This window comes from Ammodytes marinus (assembly GCF_949987685.1).
Source record: "Ammodytes marinus genome assembly, chromosome: 21".
Lineage (NCBI taxonomy): Eukaryota > Metazoa > Chordata > Actinopteri > Uranoscopiformes > Ammodytidae > Ammodytes > Ammodytes marinus.
In genome coordinates, this window is record NC_137225.1 from 11075926 (window position 1) to 11101242 (window position 25317).

The 25317-nt window shown below is 39.9% G+C and overlaps 1 protein-coding gene across 3 annotated transcripts in view; it reads right to left on the minus strand.

The window, feature by feature from the left end:
* The window catches only part of ctnnd2a (catenin (cadherin-associated protein), delta 2a), a gene marked incomplete at both ends in the record, with an annotated part of 192969 nt that overhangs the window by 149162 nt on the left and 18490 nt on the right, over positions 1-25317 (minus strand). For all 3 annotated transcript variants that reach the window (XM_080050439.1, XM_080050438.1, XM_080050437.1), the window contains one exon: positions 6819-6931. In XM_080050439.1, coding sequence (XP_079906565.1) covers positions 6819-6931 — 113 coding nt within the window. The remainder of the gene's footprint in view (positions 1-6818; positions 6932-25317) is intronic.

Genomic DNA, 25317 nt, shown 5'->3' on the forward strand with positions numbered 1-25317 from the left:
AGTGACAAGAAAGAGCAATGACAAAGCTGTAAAATGATAACTGCCTGATGAAGTCGAAAAGCTGTCCCACTGTGACAGAGCTGTTAAATAAATGAAATCCAACATAAAGCAGAAATTCCGTTTGTGTTACATCAGTGTCAAAACAATGAAGAATGAAATAACGAAGCGCAACATTTAATAGAATATACTGAGTCCAAGCACAGAACGAACTTTGCTCGATCCATGAACTATCTTAGCAATACGTTGTGGTAAAATGGAAATCACTCGGACTGCAGTGTAGCTTCACCCTACTGGAACCCTTTGTGACCACTTGGTACCCCAATGAAAGGGTGTCAAAAAGAGGTACGGCATGGCAAGCTTATTTTAGTACGTTTCCCAACTTTTAAAGGAACAGTTCAACATTTTACATTTTTTAGCGCTCTGTGTGGTTCTGACGCAGGCTGTGTTACATGCTCCCGTGCCTCGTCATTAAGTTCTCATCTGAACAGATTTCTGTCATTCAAACAACTCGGATGTGTGTTTAAAACTTGAATTATAGCAGCCAACTTATTAAAAAATGTGGGGTTTTAAATCTGGCTCTGGTCTATAACAAATACGTTTAAAAGAACGGGCAGGGCTCGGACAGAATACTCGGGGGATGTATTTGAATATATTTAAACGAATTACGGGTCATTCGAAATTCATTCAAACTTAATTTTTGGAAAACGTGACAGCCCTAGTAGTCAATGTAGCCTGCCTCTGCTGGCAACAAGGAGATGAAATAAACTAATCACTAAACGCTCCTGTGTGCTTGTTGTGACTCGTTTATTTACCACGTTATGTTGCACTTGTTATTTTTTTCACGTTGTGTCATTTTTTACTTAAGTAGGCCTCGCAAAACTGCTAGCTTGGCTGAAGACTGATCAAGTCAAAATGATGTTGAAGAGATGGTAAGAAAAGTGGTGAATAATACAAAGTTAGAGAGGGAAACCAAAACAGAACGGCTCGAGAGAACAGAAAATAACTTAGTTCAAGTCAAAGAAAATCTAATTAAATTACAGATAAGCAGGGGACTTTTTCATACTAAATTCTGGCACCCCGTATGTGTCTGGGGTCTATTAGTTGCTGTGATCAAGTGTACGAAAACTAAGCCCATACCAGTGACAGTCACAGTGGTATGTCTAGTAAATGTGTTTTCCTTGGAGAAAAGTCTTTGGCGCAGGTTGAGGAAAAGTGTTGGTATATTCATACACATGGCACAAAAAATGGAATTGGTCCCTACTGGTGTGGAACTAAATGTCACTGCTTCATTTGAATAAATAGTCATATACGGGCTCTGGGGCTGTGCACTGTCGCACACCAGAGCAAGTATGTGTGAATGGTGACTCATTGCTTTTGTTCTCTCTTTCTCTCTTGTGTACGCTCTCTCACACACAGTGTAAACACACACACACACACACACACTTGTCAGATTCAGATTCAGATTTTATTTGTCACATACACAATACATTGCAGTGAAATGCTCTCTCTCTCTCTCTCTCTCTCTCTCTCTCTCTCTCTCTCTCTCTCTCTCTCTCTCTCTCTCTCTCTCTCTCTCTCTCTCTCTCTCTCTCTCTCTCTCTCTCTCTCTCTCTCTCTCTCTCTCTCTCTCTCTCTCTCTCTCTCTCTCTCAGCTTTACCTTTCTCTGACCTACCCGAGGGGTCTTTTGGCAGATGTGTATAGGTCTGGACAACACAATCAGAAAGCTGTTACTGCCTCAGGACATGAACTTTACACCTCCCTCTCCCTTTGACACACACACACACACACACACACACACACACACACACACGCACACACACTCTTTTTGTTAGTTATTACCTCTGTGTATCAGTTCAATATGGTGACTGACATTCATGTTTGATAAACCCTAGTTCTGCAACGTTTACAGCATGGTATGCAAACAGCTGAATACAAATCAATGGCAATATTGTGTGGATCTATGTGTATGCATCAGCAGTTTATCTTGGATCTGACTTCCTAAGCGCTCATTTGTGACCTTGTTATTAACTTTGTCACTTGCTCAACATACTTATCTGTTTTTATCTGTTTGGAAAAATAGACAGAAGTGAAATAATATTTGTAAAACATAAAGATTAAAACTATAGCGGATAGAGAAGTAGATGTGTGGAGCGAGGTGCAGAAAAACGTGGGAGAAAAAGAGACAACATGAACAAGTAAAAAACAGAGAGAGAGAGAGAGAGAGAGAGAGAGAGAGAGAGAGATGAGAAGAAATGAAAAATAATAAATCAATGAAGCTACTGTATTATGTGGCTGCCACAGGGTAATGAAAGCTATTTATTAGCCATCTATCTTTTTCTGTCTCTTCCCCTTGCTCCCTTTGTATTTTCTTTTTCTCTTTCTCTTTCCCTCAGTCCCTATGCAATGCCATCACCCAGCATTGACACTCCCATCTCTCTCAACTAAACACTACCAATTCAATCAAGCTGCAGCAATATACTCATTTAGAGGTCACATTAGCTTCGCTCAACATCGCTTGTCATCTGCATACCAACTGAGGGGCTGCCTACCTCGGCTTTGATTCCTGTTATCATGACATGACCTTTCTGCTTTACAATAATTGACCTTAGAATAGACTTTGGCATGCTACTCCCTTTTTCTTTTATGACATGGGTTTATAGAAATAGCACTTTGTGTCTTTCACACTGTTAGTTTTCTGTATTGCAGCAAATGGTTGCTGCAATATCTACATTACATCATCCATCATAATCATATATGTATAAATACTCTAATAATTCTAGCCATAAGCCATCAACCTGGTACTTTATTTGCTTGTCGCCAATGGCATAAGACAAAAACATAATTCAATTAAGCCAGTGAATCCATAAGCTTACCTGACATCTCATATATTGCCTTAATAATCTACTGCTGCCCCAAGTCATGATTAGCTTAGTAGCCAGCCTTACATTATTATTTTCTCAACAGTTAACAGGCAGAACAACAATAACGTGGCCCAGCAAGGTCAATGCAAGGCAAACAAAAGATACGAGACCTCTAATTATCTGAATCTGTGAAAGAACTGTACATGTATCAACCCCTCAGTGAGGCGTAAAACACTGGTGAGGAACTATGAAACTGCCAGGACTGCATTAAGGGCACTTGCAGGGAAATACAAATGATATTGTGGATACATTTAAACACACACACAGTATTGAGGTCAAAGGGAAAACAGTCATCATAACGGAGATATCTGCCATCTTCAATGTACTGTAAACACTGAGGTCTCCCCAGTGTACTGTACTTTTTGTGTCATAGTGCCTCCTGCAGCCTTCCACCATATATTAATAATTGAATGTCCAATTCTTCTTTTACTTAATTTAAGTACAAGTTGGTGCTGCATCACAGTTTGTTTTAGCATATCCTTAATGGCGAAAAAATAGTTTTGAAATATATCAAACACAATAGTATTGGTATACCCCTTTAAAAGAGCACTCAGCAGCACAGCCAGTCAAGAAAAAGATGAAATCGTCTCGGCACGGTGTTTGGAGGCTACAGTATGTATTTACACGTGTATGTGTATGTGTGTCAGTGTGTGTTTCCTTCATGTAAAGTGTTGTGTCGCATGCCAACAGTTCACAGTGTGAACAGATGTTATTCAGCAATGCCCTGGGTTTAAGCGCCACAGTCAGACATGTCTAGGGTCCTCAGTTCTGTGAAGGAGTCCATGGAGAAGCCTGAATTGCTTTATCAAGCAGAACACAACTAAGGACACGCAGGCTGTCAGCGTCTGCCAAGAACACTCACAGACACACCAATAAATGCACAACACTTGCTCCAAGCGTGTGATATAAACCCACAAACAGATGGAAACACAAAAAACTACGGGGTAACAGGTAGCTTTCACCCCGACACGCCGCTAACAGAGAAATGGACTCACTGGTGAGTGAATATGCTGGCTGCAGCTTAAAGCCCACAGGAAACCATTTCAGCTAATATTGACTAAACATGAAAAAAGAAAAAAATGTATTTGAAAGATACAGGGCGAGAGTAAGATGTACATGAAATGTAAAAAAAAATGCTATATGGATTATATAAAAGACACCACTGTTTGTCTGTTTATTAAACTGTCTTTTTCACCCCAATACAACTACTTCATATGCCTTGCTTTATTTTTACCCTGTGCTTGATTATAACACCTATTCACTCAGAGCCAGCCACTTCAGTCTATATTTAGCTGCTGCCTGTCACTGAGACCCTGATGAAGGGGAGGAAAATTAGTAGTGATGGCAAGGACCATGGGAAAGGTTAACACTGTCTCTATCAATAGCATCACAATCGTTCTGATCGTTCACAGTAAAACTGCACACACTAATATGTATACTTTGGCTTGGAATCAAAAACTATATGTGTATATATATATATATATATATAAAAAAAAGGTTACGACGGTTGGAAACTGCATACAGGATAATGTCAATCAAGATAGAATAGAAAATAAAAATTAGCAAACAGAGTTGAGCTGTCACATGTGTGCATGAGCATAAAAGGGAAGACAAATGCACGCCACACACTCTAGTTGACATGCATTGACAAATTTGAGTGCACACTGGGATGGATGGAGCATATAGTGAGCTGTCAGCAGACAAAGGCTTAGCTAAGCCAATCCTCCATATCTGATGTGATAATCATAAGATGATGCAACTGTGAGACAGCAGACTTGACAGCAGACTGACTATTGCTGTCACAGACACATGAGCGAGCAGACATTCTCACAAGCATCGAGTGAATGCATCCAAACAGACAAGTTCAGATAAATGCAGGTTAACACCTGACAGTGTTTAAGAGCAAACACACACAAACACATAATCTCAACCACCCCACACCATAGATACAGAGAGTGTGTTTTACAAATCATGTCCAATGTATGGGTCACATGTGTTTCTTAATGCAGAACAAAGTGTAGGTTTGTGGAAAATGTAATAAAAGTACAACATGAAAACAAAAAACATGACAGTTGAGTTCTTGTTACAGGTATCATTGTAAATAAGAATATAGTTGAATTCAAAAGTGAAGGATTGTTCACAAAAGAAAGACAACGCATAATTGATGTCATCTAATATAACCCTAGAATAAATTGTGTGTGGGTGTGGGCTTGGATGTGTGTGTGTGGGTGTCTAAAGCTCCCCACAACTCAATGTTATTTTACCCCATGTACCACCATCAAGGTGTACGTGTACTTGTGTGTAAGTGTGTTTATATGTGTGTGTGTGTGTGTGTGTGTGTGTATGTGTGTGTGTGTGTGTGTGTGTCACAATCCATCCAGCTGATAAATGCAGCTCACAGCAGGGAGGACACTTGTTTTCTTGTAACCTATCTCCACAGATTTGAGGAGAAAAAACCCATGGTGTGTGTGTGTGTGTGTGTGTGTGTGTGTGCCTGCGTACATGTGTGGGGTTAAGTATAATGGTGAAGTGTCATGAAGGACCCAGAACCTTTTCCATCATGCGCTAAAATTAATTATACAGTGGTGTGTAGGGGGGGGGGGGGGGGGGGGCAAAAGCACACACACACACACACACATTTTTCCTGCAACAACAATTACCAGGCAGTGACCTCTGTCATATGTTGTGCCATCTCAACAGATGTCCTCATGTATACGCTTTTTTCTTTTGCAGTTCATGAATTTCTGGTGGATTTTCTGGTACATTGGCAGACGACCACGGGGCAGGCACACAAGGAAAATCAGAATGACAATCCATTTTCTATCGCTCGTTTGCGTGTGAAAATGATATCATGTTACCGTGTGAGCCAGTTAACCCTAATCTTGAGTGGGAGCCCTGATTCTGGTTTGTTAGCTAGGCAGGCTACTGCCTGTGAAGGTCACCCACTCAGAGGTGTGAGAACATGGGGAAGGGGTGGGGGATGGTTGACCTCAGGTTTCCTAACTGGAAGCCTGAGGGAGGCAGAGAAAGGGGCGCACAAGACATCCCTCTCTGCAAAATCTACACACATTAAAAGCTATTTTCAAATTCAGTATTTTCCTCTTACTGTCTTAACCTTTGACATCTATTCATATAAATATTTCTATTTCTATATTTCTACTAAAAAAGTATTGTCTACTACGCTGTTACAGTTGAGCCTGACGCCATCAAAACGGTGTTAATAACATCAGAGTACAACCTTTTTTCCTAATAATTTCAGGTGTGCATACCACTGCCTCTCAACCTGGGGACCCTGGTTCAATTTCCACCAAGAGCCAATCTCTCATGCTTTCCAAATATTTAATGTCAATTAATAAGATGTTTTCTTAACTTCAAACACTGCCATGTTGGCTTGAAATTAACATGTTATTATTTTTGGTCCATAATATTAGCATAGTTTTATAGTAGTGTTGAAAATCAGATTCAATACTATCAGCTGTAAATAATGATGATATTTCTTGAACTTTTTGATTAATCATACTGTTGTATTGAAACTGTAATGAGAGGCAGGGGGACCTTTTGAGAAATCAGGATGGTACCACCATCTCCGCCTCATTTTGAGCCAGGAAAAACCCTGCTTACAAAAATGCAATTTTCCTATTGCATTCTTGTGTATATTTGATAAAGCCAGATACAGTATATTATGAGCCCAAAAGTCCCACATAGATACACAGAGTGTGTTTTACCTGACACAGTGTTTAAAGACACAAGCACACATACACAGATAAATATCCCTGTCAGTCAAAAAACAAACCAACAAATACAAAAGACGGGGTGTGCATTACCCAATACCTTCTCCCCATCCCAACACACACACACAAAAACATTAAAAAACGAAAACAAGTTTAGCAGGTTACCTGATGCTGCTCATGCTGCCTGCCTCTGACCCCAGCTTGCATCTCGTCAGTTGGGTGGCGACAATCTGGCGCTCAGCCTCAAGTTCCCTGGTCAGGCGTTCAAACTGAAGCTCCTGAAGGGATAGAACAACTGTGTGTTAGAGTCGGCAAGAGAGGGAGTCAAACAGAGAGCTGAGTTTATATTGGGAAGCTCCTAGATATGCTTGAACTGATGCCCAGTGCCTCTCTCTACTTCCGAGAATCTGAATGGTCATTAGTGTGATAAGGGTGAAGCTGTTAAAACCCTTAAAATCCATTTTTTTTTAATGAATGATAGTTTAGGCCTCCAGTATCAGAACAGTGATTCACTGTGAATTTGGGACTGCAGTCTACTTGTCGTGGGAGAAGTGAATCTCTGTCAGCCCCAGGTCATGGAAACAGCTTAGGGCAGGATATGACAGATGAAATGAAGTGTGATCATTAAAATGATTATGATTGACAGGTGAGAAAAGGTGTGAGGCAAATTGATTAGTTGAAAGTGTTCCAAATGTGTGAGAGGAAAAAAAAAGACTTTAATCCCATCCCCTGTGTGGTGCTGAAGGGTTGTCAACTGGAGTAGCTGAAGCACTCTCCCTAAAAGTGGGTTACAAACTGTAAATCTGTCTAACAAAGATATTTGTGGAATTTATTCATGTTATACGTTTTCCTAATCCCACAGGAGTTGTGTCGCGGTTTTGTTAAACAATGTGACAAAATCCAATCTTACTGTAATATAAACTGCTATACAGTATTTAAGCATGTGCTAGTACGCACTAGAACTTTGTCAAATTCAAATTGGACTTCATGGATACCCCAATGTAAATCCTGTTGTGTTTGTTTCGTCTCAGTGCTGCTGTCGCTCTACACTCAGCCTTAAACAGTTTTGTGTGTGTGGCTACAGCCTGGCAAGGTGCATGTTCCTGTCATGGAGCAACAATGCCAGCACACTGTTGGGAGCAGCACGGATGGCAGATTCTGAGGGAGGTGGGAGTGTGTCCGTTTCTATCGGATTACTCCTAAATGCATCACTCTTAAACCCAATCCTGTTTGTGTGTGCATGTGTGTGCTGATGCATTATTTATTCAAATAGCTCACTGTCAGTTCCATATCAGTCATCTGGCCACAAGCCAAAAAGATGAGATATCAAACCAGAAATCAATGTGCATGTGTGTGTGTGTGTGTATATGGGCACGTGTTGCATTCAAGTTAATCACAGACCCAAGGAAGCAGATCAATAGTGCAGTGAACTCCGCCCCGCTCAAGATATTGTGTAGGTACGATTGAGGTCATGTGTGTGCGACAGCCAGAGAGAGAGAGAGAAAGAGAGAGAGAGAGACTGTGTGTGAGCGAGATGTAGAGAGTGTATGCTTGTTTGATTGGTTTTCTCAAAGCCATTTGGTGCTCTGAATGAGTTGATCCCCACTCGCTATCTCAAGTCTCCAACCTCAATCCCCTTTCCTCCCCAACACTACAGAGCCCAATGCAATTCATTTCCCTCTCTCCCTCTCGCACCTTTTTCACACACACTTACAACCACTTACTCATAAATATGCAGACTTTCCTTCCATGCGTTCTTCTCATGAACACATTTATAGTCTCGCTTTCTCCCTCCTCTCGTCCTCTCGATATCTCTCTCTCACACACATACACATTCATTCAAGTACCAAAATCAAGTCCCGACATATGCAGTACTGTACATAGGTTGTCCTAGTAGAGCTAGCTCAATGATCTCTCAGTTGGTAAATCCTTTTCACACATGGTATATGAAAATGTATTAGTACATATATCATATGCTGCAAGTTGAAATTGTTAATAAGAAAAACTTTTCTTCCACTTTTCCATTTTCTTCCTTTCGTTCACTCAAACTCTCCTACATTCACTCTTCTGCCTCCTGTCAGCAGCTCCTACATGTGTAAATCTCATACATGTGGACACTAAAGTAGCAGGTTCAGACATCCCTATGATTTGCAAAGTTAGGTGACGCTAGGAGTTTGAGGAAGGTCTATTAAACTCTCTGGAGCCATAATTCTAAATTACAGCTTTGTTTTACAGTGAGGTGCCTCGCTTACGGGCTGCTCTGGTCCACGCAGCAGACTGCTTTGTCACCTTGTTTTCAACAGATTTAAATCCTCAAGGGATAAAAATGCAAATCCCTGCACCTAAAGTAGCATTATGCTAATTGTTGATATATAACACCACAACCGAAAAGTATCTTAAATGCCTTCTTAGGTAACCTGCTAATGCTTGAAAGCAAATACAAATGGGAAGCCTGTTAGGCCAGTTCTGTAGCTGGATAAAATGTGTTCAATTATGCATAACGCCTAAGGAATGGATATGATGTTGATATGTTACGATAAATGATGCCTATGAGGATGAACTTCCACTGACAAAATACTATCTAAAAGCACATTCATCAATTGGCTAATGGATAGTACCAGTATTTCGAGATGAATGAGTTTAAATCGACTTGTCTTATTACATGCAGCTGTGCATTTTGATAAGCTAAAAAAAGAGAGTAAAGGGCACATTTGAGGCCATCCTAACTATATAGGACCGTACTAATGTAGTAACAAAGGAGGCTTCATTCAGTAGTTAAGGAGCTCTGTGCTGCAGTTTTGGATTAGTATCTATATTCATAGATACTAGAATATCCTCCATGTTTTTCTTAATGAAAAAAAGCTTTTATTTTTGTGATTTGGACCTTTATTTCTATTTTGTTCTTAAATACCATTGTACACCACTTTGTAGTGAACATCAGTATATGCAGGTAGAAACAGTGGCTGTAACACAGTTTTTCTTTCATGGATTTTATCGTCATATTTAATGTACTATAAAAATATTAAACAATTATGCAGTTTAATACAGAGACACTGTAATATGTTTGAGAATAACTTCATTTTGTTGAATTATCGTGTGAGCACGGCACACATCTGCCAGCTTAATTACAATTGACTCAGTTAAAGCTCACTCACTCACCAAAGTCTGAAAATCATGAAGCACATTATTTCAACCTGACACAAACATAAAATCTGCAGATGGACGGTAAGTAAATTTTTATGTACTGGGGATGTAGACATGTTTTAACAACAGTAAGTTAGGCATTCCTGCCACAGTCTCTACAGAAGATTATCTCATATAAATACGTGTTCACAAACAGGCACATGCTAAAAGCCTTAGTACTTGGACATAACTTCTCAGATGTTTCACTTAGAGGAGTAAATTTGAAGACAAGTAGTATTTTTTTTCTGCTAAACATCTAAGCAAGAAAACCAAGGTATCTCCTCGATTGTGATTTAACATGTTACCTGATTGTCTGCTTAGAACAAACAGTGCAGCAACACTGACATGTTGAAGTGATGAAAATTGTACAGCTACGATCAATACATAAACTTGACAACGTAATCTTATTAACATTCAAACCAAACGGTAGGATGTATTGTGCCAGCTCATTTGAGCATTGTTTGCTGTTCTGTGTAACCTAATTACCAAACTTTTTATTTTTGAAGATATTTTTTTTTTGCATTTTCATGCTTTATTTATAGTGTAGAGACAGAGTTGAAATGCGGCAGAGAGGGGAGTGACATGCAGAGAACGACCGCGGGCTGGAATCGAACCCGGTTTCGCTGCTGGCAGAGGCCCATGGGGGGGACGCCCTACCAACTGAGCTAAGGGCGCCCCCTTACCAAACTATTTGTTTGAGTGTAGTTGTATAGTTTGACTTTATATGTGCAAGGACCACAGTTCAACAGATCTAAAACTAATGGATTGTGAATTTCAGCTAGCGCTCCTTGTGTTTCTACTGAAATGTATGAGGTTTAGTATTCACAAAGTATGCCACAAAGGTCTCTATAGAAACTGTAGAACCCCACCTGCCCCCTGGCATTATAAATGAGGTCCTGACTCCTCCCACACACAGTCTCTGGCCTTTGACATAAAGTATATGCTGTGCTCTCACAGATGTGTCTCCTACAGAGAGCAGATGGTGGGCTCTATTAACATACGCTATAAGAGTAAAAAAAATTGTATATTGTCGAAAGATAGTACACTCAGGGGTTGATCTACTAAGATCCAAAATAAAGAGTGCTAAATTCACTATTATAAATATTTACATACTTTGTTACCAGGGTTCTTCTTGAATTTGACTTGACCATTGTTTTGTTGATAAATGGCATAAATAAAACTCTGTGCTTCATAACTGATGATTGCTGAAAGGTCACAGGAAAAAAATCACATGTTTGACACTTTCTATGTTTTACTTTCCAATGATTTTGGTCCAACAGTTTTTTGCAGAGCTTTCTGGGTGGCAAAGTCGGACAGAGAAATCAATGATCCAAAACCAGGGTGTAAGTGATTGGTGTCTTAAACTTTCCTAGTGAGCAAAGACAAGGGATCCAGAGAGCATTAAATCAGTTAAACCTCCGAGCCAAGTTTCTGTAAGATATATACGGAAACAAACTACAGAGAATAAAAATACAATTTAAAATGTATTTTAAAATCCTAACACTTGAATTACTATTTGATAACGTGAAATTCTACATCAGTAAGTAGAATAAAATGGCAGACGGATCGTACTGCAAGACAGAAACTCGTTACAGTGTTCTTTGTCATTTTCACTTGAGTTGAAGTTTTCTGTGGAAGGTATGAAGTCCACATCTTGATTAATCTAATCTATTCTTATTGGATAATGTTCAGAGGGCTCTTCATACAGCAATACACAAAACACAGCGACCATTTTGTTATACACAGGCAATAAAAAAAGGGTACATAGTATGAGAGAATACAGGATAGCATGGCAGTGGTCCATGTATCGAGAACTTTAAATGGGATAAATAGCAGCCATGGTCTCCACTCAGTTATTACTGAGTTAAAGCTACATTTTCCCACTTGCCACCATAAAGACACTGTGTGCTGTCTGTGTGTGATTGTCTGTGTGTGTCTAGAGATAAGGCCCAATCATTATAAAGTGGCCTATGGGCAGCTATTAACAATGCTGTTTTTGGATGGGAGACAAAAGGCTATCAAATAAAGCTATGACCTTCTAGTTGCAAAGTAACTCTCTTTCGCTCTTTCAGTGTTTCTTCGCCCTTCCTCAATCAGCGTAGAGGAATGAAAAATAAATCTGAAATGAGATGAGCAGAATGAAGGAGTGGGGAAGTGGAAAGTGAGTTGGAGCTGGTAAAAAGGTCACTCTCCTCTCTTCCGTCACTCCTATATGCATATTAAAATTCCCCACACAGTAGCAACCTTCCATGTTCTTTCTAGACCCATGCACAGCTGTGGTTCATGTAGCCTTGGTATGGTTCAAATTGAACTGAGATTTCAAACATGTCTGCCCCTTTCCCTGCCTTTCTGCCTGTCTTGTCCATCACTTTAATGAGAGTGAAAAGTCAATCATAAGTCGGGAGAGTAAGAACTGGAGAATAGCAAAACGAGAGAAAAGGAGGATAGCAAGGAAGAAAGACAAAGGAGAGAGAGACATCTCTGTGGATGAATGTCACATGAGATGATAGGCGAGGGAGAGACACCTGATCCACTCCCCCTGCATGTGCATGTGTGTGCAAGAAAGAGAGAACAAGAACAGGAGAAAGACAAGAAAGGAAGACGGATAACCAAAATGAATGCCTGATAATGTTAATGACTTTATTCTACAACAATGTGGGTGTTGTTGTATGTCTAAGCCTGGAGACTTACGTTTACTGTTACCTGCCAGGGGGTATGTCTGCTTATTTCCTTGTACTTCTATCTTTGTGACAACACACCAAGTTTTAAACATTTGAGCAAGGGCTATTTTTTGGGTGGCGTCACTGGAATAAGGTTTGCATCTAGAAAAATTCATGTTTATAGCAGTTTGGATTGTATTTCTGTTGGTTTGCCGTTTGTTTCTAATATTTTAAAAACAATGCAATCACTGCATTAATTTCAAAGATGGGGGAAACAGAGACAGGTTCAGAAGAGATTTAACAACTCACTTAGGTTTTCTCTGAGCTGATTTTAGATGGTGCACTCAGTAATGGTGAATATACCTGTTAGATATATTATATGGAAAGAATATATACATATTCAGTGTTGTGTCCTTATATGGAGAGATGAAGAATGTTGGTGTGTGTGTGTGTGTGTGTGTGTGTGTGTGTGTGTGTGTGTGTGTGTGTGTGTGTGTGTGTGTGTGTGTGTGTGTGTGTGTGTGTGTGTGTGTCCATGGATGAGTGTGCCTGCATTGGTTTTGTGAAGCCATTCAAGTGGCTGCGTCGGTGTGTCTGTGTTAACGCAGGTGCACTACCCATCTGGCAAATGGTGATACTAGACAAAGAAATATTACACTGCCTGGTCTGGCTTCTGAGTGATTCTGAGTTGTTTGATTAAAATGAGCCCAGGATAAAAATATATCTGGTTCAGGCAAGGAGACATTCAGGAAAACAACATAAAAGACAGCCAAATCAAAGAGTCACCTCACTAAATTGTTGAACAATAATCTTTTCATAATGCTGGGTCCAGGCAAACGGCAACCACTTGTACTAGTGAACCACGCACCCAAGCAGAAGAAGCAGCTGTATCTGTTTGGATTTTGGATTCTAATGTTCCTTTAAAAACCGCACAGTTCGGATATATATGAATGCCAACAGCTAAGCCATACCAGTTTTATACATAATAAATATTCAACACACAAACACAGCAATACTCGGACAGATCTCTCCCTCATTAAATTATTTAGAGGTTATGAAATCATCTCCCCAATTTCGCTCTCCATCACCCAGTCTGTCGCAATATCGCCTTTTTTTCCCAGTATGTTTTCTGATCTTTTTCATTGTGTGAATGTTTGTGCACAAATATATGTTATATGGGCTTGAATGCTGCAAAAAGGAAACGCTGACCAGGTTGAAAATAGTGGTTTTGATTTTTAACAGACTAAGTGGGATGTCCGCCTGGTTAACACACATGTGCAGCCACACAAACATGTTTCTATGTCATAATATGGTCATATATCAGCATAGGTTTGGTCTGTTGAAGTTACATAAGACTAGAACAAAATAAAAAGGAGAAAAAAAGGGGGATAAGCTAAGAGAAAGAAGGACAGGCAAACTGTTACATAAATAGATAGTAATCTTACATTCGTTTATTTTTAGCATTATATTTATTAATATTCTCTTTGATTTCCATTACATCATTTAAAATCAAGTCATGTTAAAAGAATGACGGTGCAAGTATGTCAGCCTGTGTTACACAGACTTACACACAGTTTATTATACAATGTGAAGTCTAATGTAAGTTGCTAGGGCTAGCACATGAATAGCGTAACATAGACAATTTTTTATCCACACATAAACTTTTTATGTCTGGTACCTTTTAAAAGCACACATATACACATTTTCAAACCTCTGTCGGAGAGGAAAAATGCTTCTAATTGGCAGTGCCCTGAAAAATGGCCTAAGTGGCAGCCTTTGTTACTGTAATTTGGATAAGCCTCTTTTGCCCATCTCATGAATGCCCGTGTGTGTTCATTGGTGCATGTTTGATTGAATGTGTGTGGACCTGTTGGCGAAGTGCTACAGTGATTAACTCCTTTTATGATTAACTGTCAAGAGTTGCAGATTGTTTAGCTTTGACATGTGGAACGCAAACTAAATATCTACTCTCTCTTTGTCTGAATACCAGGTCAAAGTTCTTCTGTATTTAACTTGTGATGAATTGTCTAATTAGTGTGCATCATATGAGGCAGGCTATTCACTACACGGTTCCCACTGTAAATCATTTTTTTTGTATCTCTTTCCGTTGCTCTGTGTTTCATAGCCAATTCAGCAATGCCCACATAGGCAAGCAGACATGGACAAACAATATTCTAGCTCCTTGAAAAAACACCCATACATACACTTGCACTTTGCATACAGAACTATACCTGCAACTAAGCGACACACTTAATTTGGTCTCTGCAATGTATAAAATAGGGTGCAAAGCCCATAGGATCTGTATTTGCTTACTTTTCCATGCCTGCTTTTCCCCTACCCTACCCCTTATTTACTCTGCAGGTGAGCATCGAGTGGCTTCCTTCAACCTTCATTGTGAGCCCAATCAGCAGTGAGGCTCAACAATAAAAGGAGCACACATGTGAGTGTCACCCTGTCTGATCTCTGCCAGAGTGCATGCAGTCTCCTCAGTTTTTGCTGTGTATTTTGTTTGAGCCAACCTGGTCAAACTTGTCAAATAGGTATGTGGTGGGTAGGAGAAGGCTAAGTTAGTTGGGTACCCTACACATGCACTGACGTAGGTACTTTTTGTTTGACACACAAGTTTAATTGGTTGTTGCCACCCATGTATTTTTCCTGTGACGTACCTTTTTAGTTGTTTGGTTTGGTTTCAGAGTTAGTGAACAGTCAAGCCTAGTTTTGTTATATTTGTTATCATTTGACAAACCTTTTGGTCCCTTCTTGGTCCAGAGGTTTGTTTTGAAGGCTCTATATTGTTTTGCCTCTCTGGTTTTCTATGCTTCTAGCCCATGTTGTCAACTTGCGCCTTTTTCAGCTATATTTGCTAACTTTCCACCATAGCGCTAAGGCTAGTTAAAGATCAGAGACACATCTTGCAACTTTTTTTTTCAAAATCACGCTCACCGGAGCCGAGTAGCAACGGCTGTTGTCTACTCATCACCGCTGACAGCACTCACTCACACGGCAAGTCTGATAGCAGCCCCCCGCCACCTGCAGCAGCCCCCAGACAGACAGCACCGTGTCCGCTCTGTGCAAGAGCTGCCAGGTGACGTTTTAAAACACTGGTCCACATTCAATAGGCCACTGCATATCTATTAAAAAGCTAACCTTGTTGTTACATGGCAACAACAAAACATTTGTAAATATGTAAATAATCCTAGTTAATTTGTACCTGGTCAGCATTTTCTAATAATGTTGCCTCTTTCAGAATTGCACATTATGCAAATTAGTTGATAAGTTAATTTAGCTACTACTAGTTACTTTTGGGCCAATAACTATTTTCCTTACAGAGGAGTCAGCAGAGATAAAGGAGGACAAATCAGAGGGCTCAGATGAAGAAGGGGTTGTGGTGAAAATGGGTAAAAAAATTCCTTTTCCTAAAGAAATGTCTGAAGGATTTCACATGGCGTTGCAAAATCAAAAACACAATTCATTGTATCATCTATTGTCAGTGGGGTCCTAAGCACGCTGGCAATACAATATGAGTTGGCCTTTAATAGTTGCAATTGGGAAACATTTGAATAGATGCGTTCCAGGTCCATTTAAGGTGTGCCTCTAAATGTTCCGCGTGCGCCCCTAAAAAGTCTGAGTAAGGGGCGCTAGTGCTCCTAGTAAAAAGGTGTATCTGGAGCCCTGTACTCATGTTTCAGTTTTCGTAATTCACTGACAAATCTGTAGTGCTGTTTTATATCGGCAGAGAGACGCAACATCTGGCTTCAATTGACATCTTGTTCAGTTCAGGCAATGCACATTTTGACATGGAGTTTAATGAAGCATCCAGAAAGACTTTTTAATTTGTTCTGATTTCTGTGAATGTGTTAATACAGGAATTCCGTTGTAGCACATGCTCTTCGGAACATTCTGGGTTAGAAAAAGGTTAAGTTAGTTGCTGTAAGCATGTAATGATAGAATAAATCATAGAAATTATATTCTGAAAGTGTTAGAGGGGGTAAAATGGATATATTCCATTTGATATTCAAGAGACACAATTTATTCATTCATCCAGGGATGGTGTGGCCCTAAAGATTAGAGAAATAGCTTGTGCCAAGAACTTTTGCAATTTTGAAATTTGAATTTCTCAGTCCAGTTAGGAGATTCTGGCGAAGTGAGGTGAATGAGTAAACACTGCCTTCTCTCAACACTCACTGGCCATGTGCTTTTGAGCAGGGCACTCTGGTTGTTGGCTCCAGTGGAGCATTTCAGTGATATAAATTATAGCAGAAGACTATGGCTGCACTGGGCAGCTGCCAGGTGAGGCTGTGTGCAAGTGCATGAATATGAAGTAGGTTGTCGCTGAAAAAGTGCAAGCATGCTCAGCAAAACCCTTCCATGAACAACGGATTAAAAAAAACACACTTATTCACCCAGCAAGTGTCTTCCCTGCATTCTTTGTCAGCTCTTTCCATTCCTGTCCTCTATCTCCACCACACAATGTGACAGGGGACTCCAGAGAGGCCCCAAAGGTCATCTGTCCCCTGGCAATCATGCACGCTTGTTTTGATAGATTGGCCTGTGCGAGCACACGCTAACCCTTGTATCCCAACACAGATCCGGGCAGACACATGCACACACAGACACAAGTGCTAGCTCCAACAATACACACACTAACTGAATTAATTAAACATTCAACAACAAAGCATTCTGACTCTGAGCAAAGTCAACGTAGACAAGACAAGAACTGTATGTAGATGCCTGCTGACAGGCAACATGCAATTACAACCAATAGGCTTGAAGGCTTATACATTCACATCTCCTGTATAAAAGAACATCAAATTGCAATGAAATGAACAGGTATGCCAAGAGGATTTCCTAAAGAAGGTATTGCAAGAGAAGACATTAGGTTGACTTGGCAGCAGGGTGTGGTTAAGTCGCCCGCTGCTGGTGGAGAGAGGGGGGTGACTCAGCTGGCATCATATAGCAAGAGGGAATTAGAAGATTGAGGAAAGAGCTGAGCAGGTCTCTGTGTCTGCACTCTTGCCTGGTGTTTTATGTTTCATCAGGAGCAACAAGGCTGTGCGTTTCTGTGTCTGTTTTTGTTTAAAAAGCCGCATGGATTGGAAATGAAGCACTTTTCCCCATGTGTTGATCTCTCTTGCATTCAATCCTTATGCTGTATGCAGAAGACACGGTTGACAAACACTTGTGTATTTCCAGTCTGTAGTTACCCTATAAATGTATGTTGGAATTACCTGAGTTTTATTTTGTGCAATCTTTGTCTTCTTTAAAGGTGCTCCGAGGAACTTAGAAACAATCTAATTTCTCCTCTGATGATCATAAATGACATGTAAGAGCAAACAAGACCATAAAGAAAGAAAGAAAGAAAGAAAGAAAGAAAGAAAGAAAGAAAGAAAGAAAGAAAGAAAGAAAGAAAGAAAGAAAGAAAGAAAGAAAGAAAGAAAGAAAGAAAGAAAGAAAGAAAGAAAGAAAGAAAGAAAGAAAGAAAGAAAGAAAGAAAAGCATCAGATTGTTGGGGTTTCATGTGGATAACAATTATTGATGTGCATGCATGTGTATGGACATGTATGCAGTATGTGTGAGTGCAGGTATGTCAGCATTTGAGTATGTGTGACTCTGTGTGCACGACAGACACGGTGAGTAAGTTCCGAAGCCTAAACAAGTGCGACAAGCATGACAATGATACATTTGCAGACAGGCCCTTCGGCACATTGCTATATGATGGACAAAAGGCTTTACAAGCTTCTTCTGCTAGCTTCTTTCTTCGGGGTTCATTCACACCGCAAAATAAACAATTCAAAATTCCAACAAAGCAGAAGTGTGTGGCCCACTTAATGTGAAGTTAATCGACACAGACACAATGCCATGCAAATAAAAAATGGCGTAATGCAAGGAAAAAGGCATATGATAACTGTGTGTGTCTGTGTGTCAGATATACAGTAAGTTGTAGTAAACTGGCCTCTTTTGGTTTAGTGATTCATCCAATGTATTCTGTTAAACCCTTACTTATTCCTCCTAACCTCCACACTTCACGTGTTCACGCTTGTTTTCATTTTAAGGTATCAGCAATGTGAAGAGCGATCGCTTCTATAGTATGTCGACAAAAAAGTCACTTAAATCAAGTTTGAATCCTCTTAAGGCTTGACTGTACCAGTCATGTCATTGTATTTAATCATAATGTCGTAAGCATTCTGGTGAAGAGAATAAAGGAAAAAGACAACATTTATTTCAGTTCAGATGAATAGTAAAATGAGCAAAACAAGTTGCCAGTTGTTTGGCCCATCAGCATCAGTGCCGGGCCTGGCAGTTATAGTAACTCAGAAACAGCTAACCTTCTTGACTTTTCCCTTACAATACTGTTTAGGTATTAACCAAGAAAAACTAAACTAAAGTCAATTGTATTCCTATGGTAAAAACCAACTTATTGATAAAAAATGTTTTGAAAGCAAATGAGAAAAAAAAGACAGATGGAGCGTCAACTCAATCTGTTCATTACTATTGCTACAAAATGAACATTAAACAAACACATAGCCTATGCAGACACACATAGTACACTCTCCAGTCACCCATGGTTTCTCTCTCTCACACACACACACACACACACACACACACACACACACACACACACACACACACACACACACTACTCATGTGCACTGGAACATCTTGGTGCAAATTATGATGATGTAGTGGAGGAAACTGGTGAGTGTTGTTTCGGCGCTGATCTGATTCACATAAACTAAGTAAGCCCATTAACACATAATAATACTGCGGGCTACTTGCACACTCCGATAACTTCTATAACTAATAAAGGCAACTTCCCTGTGCAGATTCTCTGACTGACTGATGTCACCGCCCCTCACTGACAAAGACTGGTTCTGATTGGCCATATGTTCAAATGATACGTGTGACCATCAGTCACTCACTCAATCTACATGATTGACGTGGATGATATATTTGTATCCCAAACCCTGAATTTCTTTCGCCGAAAAGCAACAAGTTTGCAGGTATGTATAATATTTCTAAAGATTTGCCCACAGTGTACAACTCCCTCCTGCTTTCATGCAGAGATCAGTTGGATCAAATGTAGCAGTCTGCACCAAGCTGTGTCACAATCGCTGTCCATGGTGCTGATCCCGGGACAGCCATGAATGCAAAAATGCAAGAAAGCTGTACATTAAGCAGTTTCTTGTTAATGTATCACTGTTTCTGTGTGTGTGTGTGTGTGTGTGTGTGTGTGTGTGTGTGTGTGTGTGTGTGTGTGTGTGTGTGTGTGTGTGTGAGACAAAGGGAAAATAGACCTCAGATAAGATTTTAAACTAAGATTTAAGTTGAGAGATATGTATATAGCACCAATATTGTCTTTTATGCAGTCAAAACATTGAGCCCTATATCATTTCACTGTTATCTCAATGGGTCTGAAGCCCTTTGTATGACTGCATGTATTGCTTTGTCACAGTGGCTACACAGGGGTGTAATTATTTTATGAAATGTTTCTATATTTTTAAACAAAAAATGGCAATCAAGATGCATATGTATAAGTGTTAACACAACACACTCTACACAGCCAGTATTGCCTCTTACCCTCAGGCCGCAGATACAGAGCCCTACAGTAAGAACAAACCGAGCCCTGTCAAGCTTTGTCCCGGCATCCATTAGACTTTTGAACGGCTAAAACCCTTTTTGAACTGTCTCCTCTCTCTATTTTTTTGAACACCTGGACTATTTTTTAACTTTTTTAACGTATTTATTACTCCTCCTCTATGGAGGTACTACTATTTTATTCACTAGGCTAAGCAAAGATTGTTTTTATCTGCCATATGTCGAGTACGGGCTGATGATGTGTGTGCGTGTGCGTGTGTGTGTGTGTGTGCGCATGTGTGTTTGTATATTGTATGTGCTGTTGTACCCTGATGCTCCTCCATGTATGAAGTTCCTAACGGAAGAATAAAGTTCTTTGAATTGAATTGAACTTTAACGCATTCTGTGCCGAAAAAAAATCTTCTGAGGTTAAAGACAAACTGGTGGAGAACAACAGGGAAAGCCTTCTGCTCTATGAACACATTCAGAGAAAGACACACAACTCAAACGATACAAAGCAGTGGTCAGATGAACACACAAACGAGAGCACACCCAAAAGGAATGCATTACTATGCTCTCTCTCTTCATAGTATGACTATTTCATAAATATACACTAAGGCACACACAGAGTCCCACCTCTGAATATAGAACATTTGTTGACTAGATATCTGGCCTTTGAGTGGATCATCTCATTTGTGGGTTGTGTACACAAACAGAGATATAATCTCTGAAGGCAAACAGAGAGCTGGCAACTCCGCCACTAATTGGCAGCAGAGAGGCTGTCACTGAGTGGAAGGAGAACACTATAGCCAGTTCATCTCATTATAAAGAGTAAGAGAAAGAGAGAGAGCGGCCATAACTGAGGGGAGAGGAGAGGAGGGTTAAGCAGGAAGAGACAGTGGTAAAGAGTGGTGTAAAGAGGGGGGGTGGGTGTTAAGCTAAACATGAAAGCTGGGAAAATCGTATGCATGGAAGCTGTGCATATAAACATATAATTTGTCAAAAATCAAGCGGTGAATTTGTATGTTTGAGTCGTCAAAGTATGAAACATTTGCCAACCACTATTCTCACTGATTTCTATCCACACTATACCACATTCAACACATATCAATCAGGCTTCTTGATCTTATGTTTTGTGAAATGAAAGCTTTCCACCAAACAATTATCAGAGGATAAATAATAAAATTGATCAAACAAAATGTCAACCTCAATCAATACCCTTGCTTTTTGAAGTGTATATTTTTGTGACCCCTCTGGTTGAAAGTGGACACTATTGAGTACCTGGTTCAACTTCTCTGCATTACCAGGCTCAGTGTATCTCCTGTGTATCCTTGCCCATATCTGACACAGTGTGTGTGTGTGTGTGTGTGTGTGTGTGTGTGTGTGTGTGTGTGTGTGTGTGTGTGTGTGTGTGTGTGTGTGTGTGTGTGTGTGTGTGTGGAAAGAGCAAGATGAGATTGTTAACTGTCAAATTTTCTTTCCTCTCGGCAGAGCATCATTAGGTAGAAACATGGCTCGGGGCCCCCCTCTGAGCAAGATGAAGGCTAGGAGGCACTGATGGGAGGAGGGAAGGAGGACGACAGGGAGAGAATGATAGAAAGATAAAGGAGCAGAGGAGAGGAAAAGCTGCAGTGGGAGACAGCAGGGGGGTTATGTAAACAGATGAAATGCAACAAAAATAAAATTAAAAGGAAAGTTAGACAGGAAGCCAGAAAGGGAGAATCGGGAAGAAAATTACCAAGAAGCGGAATGAAAGAAAAATGATGGATTCATGTAATTCATTTCTGATTAAAAACGTTATTGTTTAATAATGTGACTGTGTCTGTTTGGCAAGTTCAGCTTAATGAAAAAATAAATCTGCAGCACACACTTGAATAAACAGTTTATTTTTTATTTGTGTGTATGTCTGAGCATTTTCATAAAGTATTCACAGCCACAGTGTCGCACATATAAAACCTGTTCTAATCTTGCCTACCATCAGCTTTTTATATTTTCCAAACAATTTCTTAAGATTTTCATCGTTGATTTGTTCTCAATTTCACAGCTGTCGCAAGACCGGACATACTCTAAAAAATATGCACATGACATGTGTATGCTTATACATGTAGTACATGTGCAGTAGGCCTACAGTTTGTTTAAGCATAGATCTAAGTGACTATCTCCGGTTGCTGTCTGAGAAAATACACCCCTCACGTGCCCAAACCAAACATTATGGATTTCGTATGATTTTTGCTGTTAGTTTTCATTAACTATTACCATTGCCTCTCTATTGTCGACCTTCAAGTTTTATGAATTTTTCCCCCTGGAAACTAGTACATTGAGGTGGTCTGGACTCTGGGTTGTAAAGGGAACTGTAGCCCTGTCCCAGGTTTCTGTCAGGAACATTACAAACGACACACATTTCCCCATGTATCATGCATAAACGGCGCAAAGTTAAACTTTGTTACTTTTGATACTTAAACATCTTCCCTGAAAAAGAAGTCATGTGTACTGTGCAGTAAAATAGAAAATTCACAATTCAACGCATTGCAGATGCATCAAGATGCATCTTGAATCGTCCTTTAATTGAATAGTTAACTGGTTAATAGTTAACTGGTGAATCGTAATAGAATCGAATTGTGAGGCGGCAGGTCAGTGAAGATTCACACCTCTGATGCTTGTTTGCCTTTATTCTATGATGAAACATGTCTATCCTAATGGATGTGGTGTTGACAAGGCCAAGGCATCTCTAGGGCATGAGGAGTTACTAAACGGAGTGATGAGTATGAGAGTAATGTGAATCATATGCTTTAGCCTTCGCAGTCACCAGATCTCAAATGAAGATTCATAGGAGATGTTCGACTGTGTTAGACAGTGCTCTCTTACGGAAAAAAAGTTCTATCCCACCCTCTCATTGTAATGCTGTCACACACTAAAGAGTTGTTCATGGTTGAGATTATTCACAGTGCAAGGCTCTGTCAGTAATCATGGGGGGTTTGATGACTCACTGACATCTCTTTGATGCACAGCATCACAAAGCTTTTGTCCCTTTATCACTCTGGGAAGAAGTAAAAGACGGATAAGCAAAAGGCGAAAGAGAACAATACAGAACAAAAGAGAACAGAACAAAACAGAAGAGTACTATTAAAAAGTTTAACATTTCCCTACTTACCACACAAAGTGGATTTTGTTAAATTGAAGGGATTTGAGAGATGAACAGAATGGAAATAGATGGAGAAAAGCATGGAGGGAGAAAAACGGGACGGGTGAAGGACACACTGTAAAAAATGTCTGCTTTTGATGCAGTTTGTCCCTTAGATTTGTCATCTGACAGCATCTCTCACACTCAGCACTTTTAGTGGAGAGGGACTGCTGAGTGGTTCCTCTGGAGACTAGGTGGGGAGAGCACATACGTATGCACCGACACATACACAAGCAAACAAACACACAAACAAATGCACAGGTAGCATCTTTGCAATGTTGAACACAAGTCTCAAATTGAGCTGTTTTTTAAAAGATATGGAATTGCTACTTTATCACTGAATGAAAGCATATTTGCCCTGATATTCTGTCAGTAGCAACCCATGTAATGAATACAATTAAATTAAGTAAAGAAACATAATGTCTTATGCCTTACATGGCCAACTGAGCTCAGGTTGATGCATGTTTCAAAAAAGCATACATGTTTCCCATTCTTGACCAGAAAGCCACGGAAAGAGGTCAAGTAGACCAAAACAAGACTATCGTTGACAGCCAAACCAGAGTCAAGTTCAAGACACTATCTCCAAAGACAAAACATGGAACATTTGCATGCAAGCCAGCAGCCATAATCCGCTCTCATTTCTTCAGCTTAGATTAAATATTCATCTTTTTGAGAAGAAAAAGAAAAATATATATAAACTAGATGACTTGTCATAAGTCTTGTGACTGACTGTTAGTGATTACACTACAAGAAAACTGCAGTTTGAACCCTTTGTCAAACGCCGACCCCTTGTGGGAAGTTCAGCCAAAAACCACTTCATAAACGTTAGTTGTTTAGGAGGCTTTGTTAAAACAGTTCAGCCTTTGAGGAAATTTAAAGAATGCTCTCTAAAATAATATATGCAGGAGTGGGTATAGACGGAAGCAAGTACATCCTACTGTGAATAGGGACAGGATTGGGCTTTGGGAAATTAAATAATACTAGGGATGTGTGCTAAAGTATCCAAGTACTAATTGTGAACAGCATTATTAGAGTAACATTTCTCTTCTCGCGCTTAACTATTGCTTACTTCTCTACAACAGCAGAGACAGACACCAGGCAGACTTGCATCACATCATTTGCTAGCCCCTATAGTACCGGCCGTTGTGATGATAGCAGAGCGGAGATAAGCCTGCTAATAGCAAAAATGGTTAGTGGAATTATGCTTCTATTACGTTGTTTGTGTAAAGTGAAGGATTTTGCAAGCTAATGGCATATGTCGAGCCAGAGTACAAGCCACCACCAGGGTAACAACAGCCATGAGAGCGGAAAAGATGTATGCGAAAAGCGCCGCTAAATTGAGGGCTGATTTGCAACGCGTCGTTAAGGTGGCTATTCCTACAGACTTGTGGACTTGACAATGTATTCACAACTGGGATTTGAAGACAGCTGTCCTACAGACACAAAGTGTTCCTGAACAGCACAGCGGACTATGCGAGTGCAAGGGTCCCTCAAGTGAATTTGTTTCATTATTTACTCGGTTTCTTATTATTTTCTAAATGTCATTTCCTAAAGCTCTGTAAACGCAGTATAACATTCATGAGCCAATAAATGACCTTCAAGCATACTGCAGCTCCATGAAGAAAAAATAAATAATGAAAAACAAAAGGCAATGCAGTAAATCTGTTTTATTCTGAGTGGATGGTTGAGCCTGGTGCTCTGTGCTGGGTTATTGCTTTTCAAACTCATGCAGCTGATATATGGAATGGGTGGAGATAGTTTGAGTGAGGTCGTTGATAGGTTTATTGAAATGTCGCTGTGAATTGTGCATGTGTACACACTTAAGCCTGAAGGGGACTGTAAGATGACTCAGCCTAATTGTGTGTGTTTGTACGTCATATACGTATACCAATGGACTTGGGTTAAAACGTATTTGCACATAATTCAAAGTGATGGTTTCTTCTTGTAATCCAGAATACAAATGGGAAAGTAAACTGTGTGTTCTAAGGTAACTGTACATTTGCACCGTACCTACTACTACAGACACCTTCAATGGTGTACTGTGTGTCTTATTTCTTCTAATCTT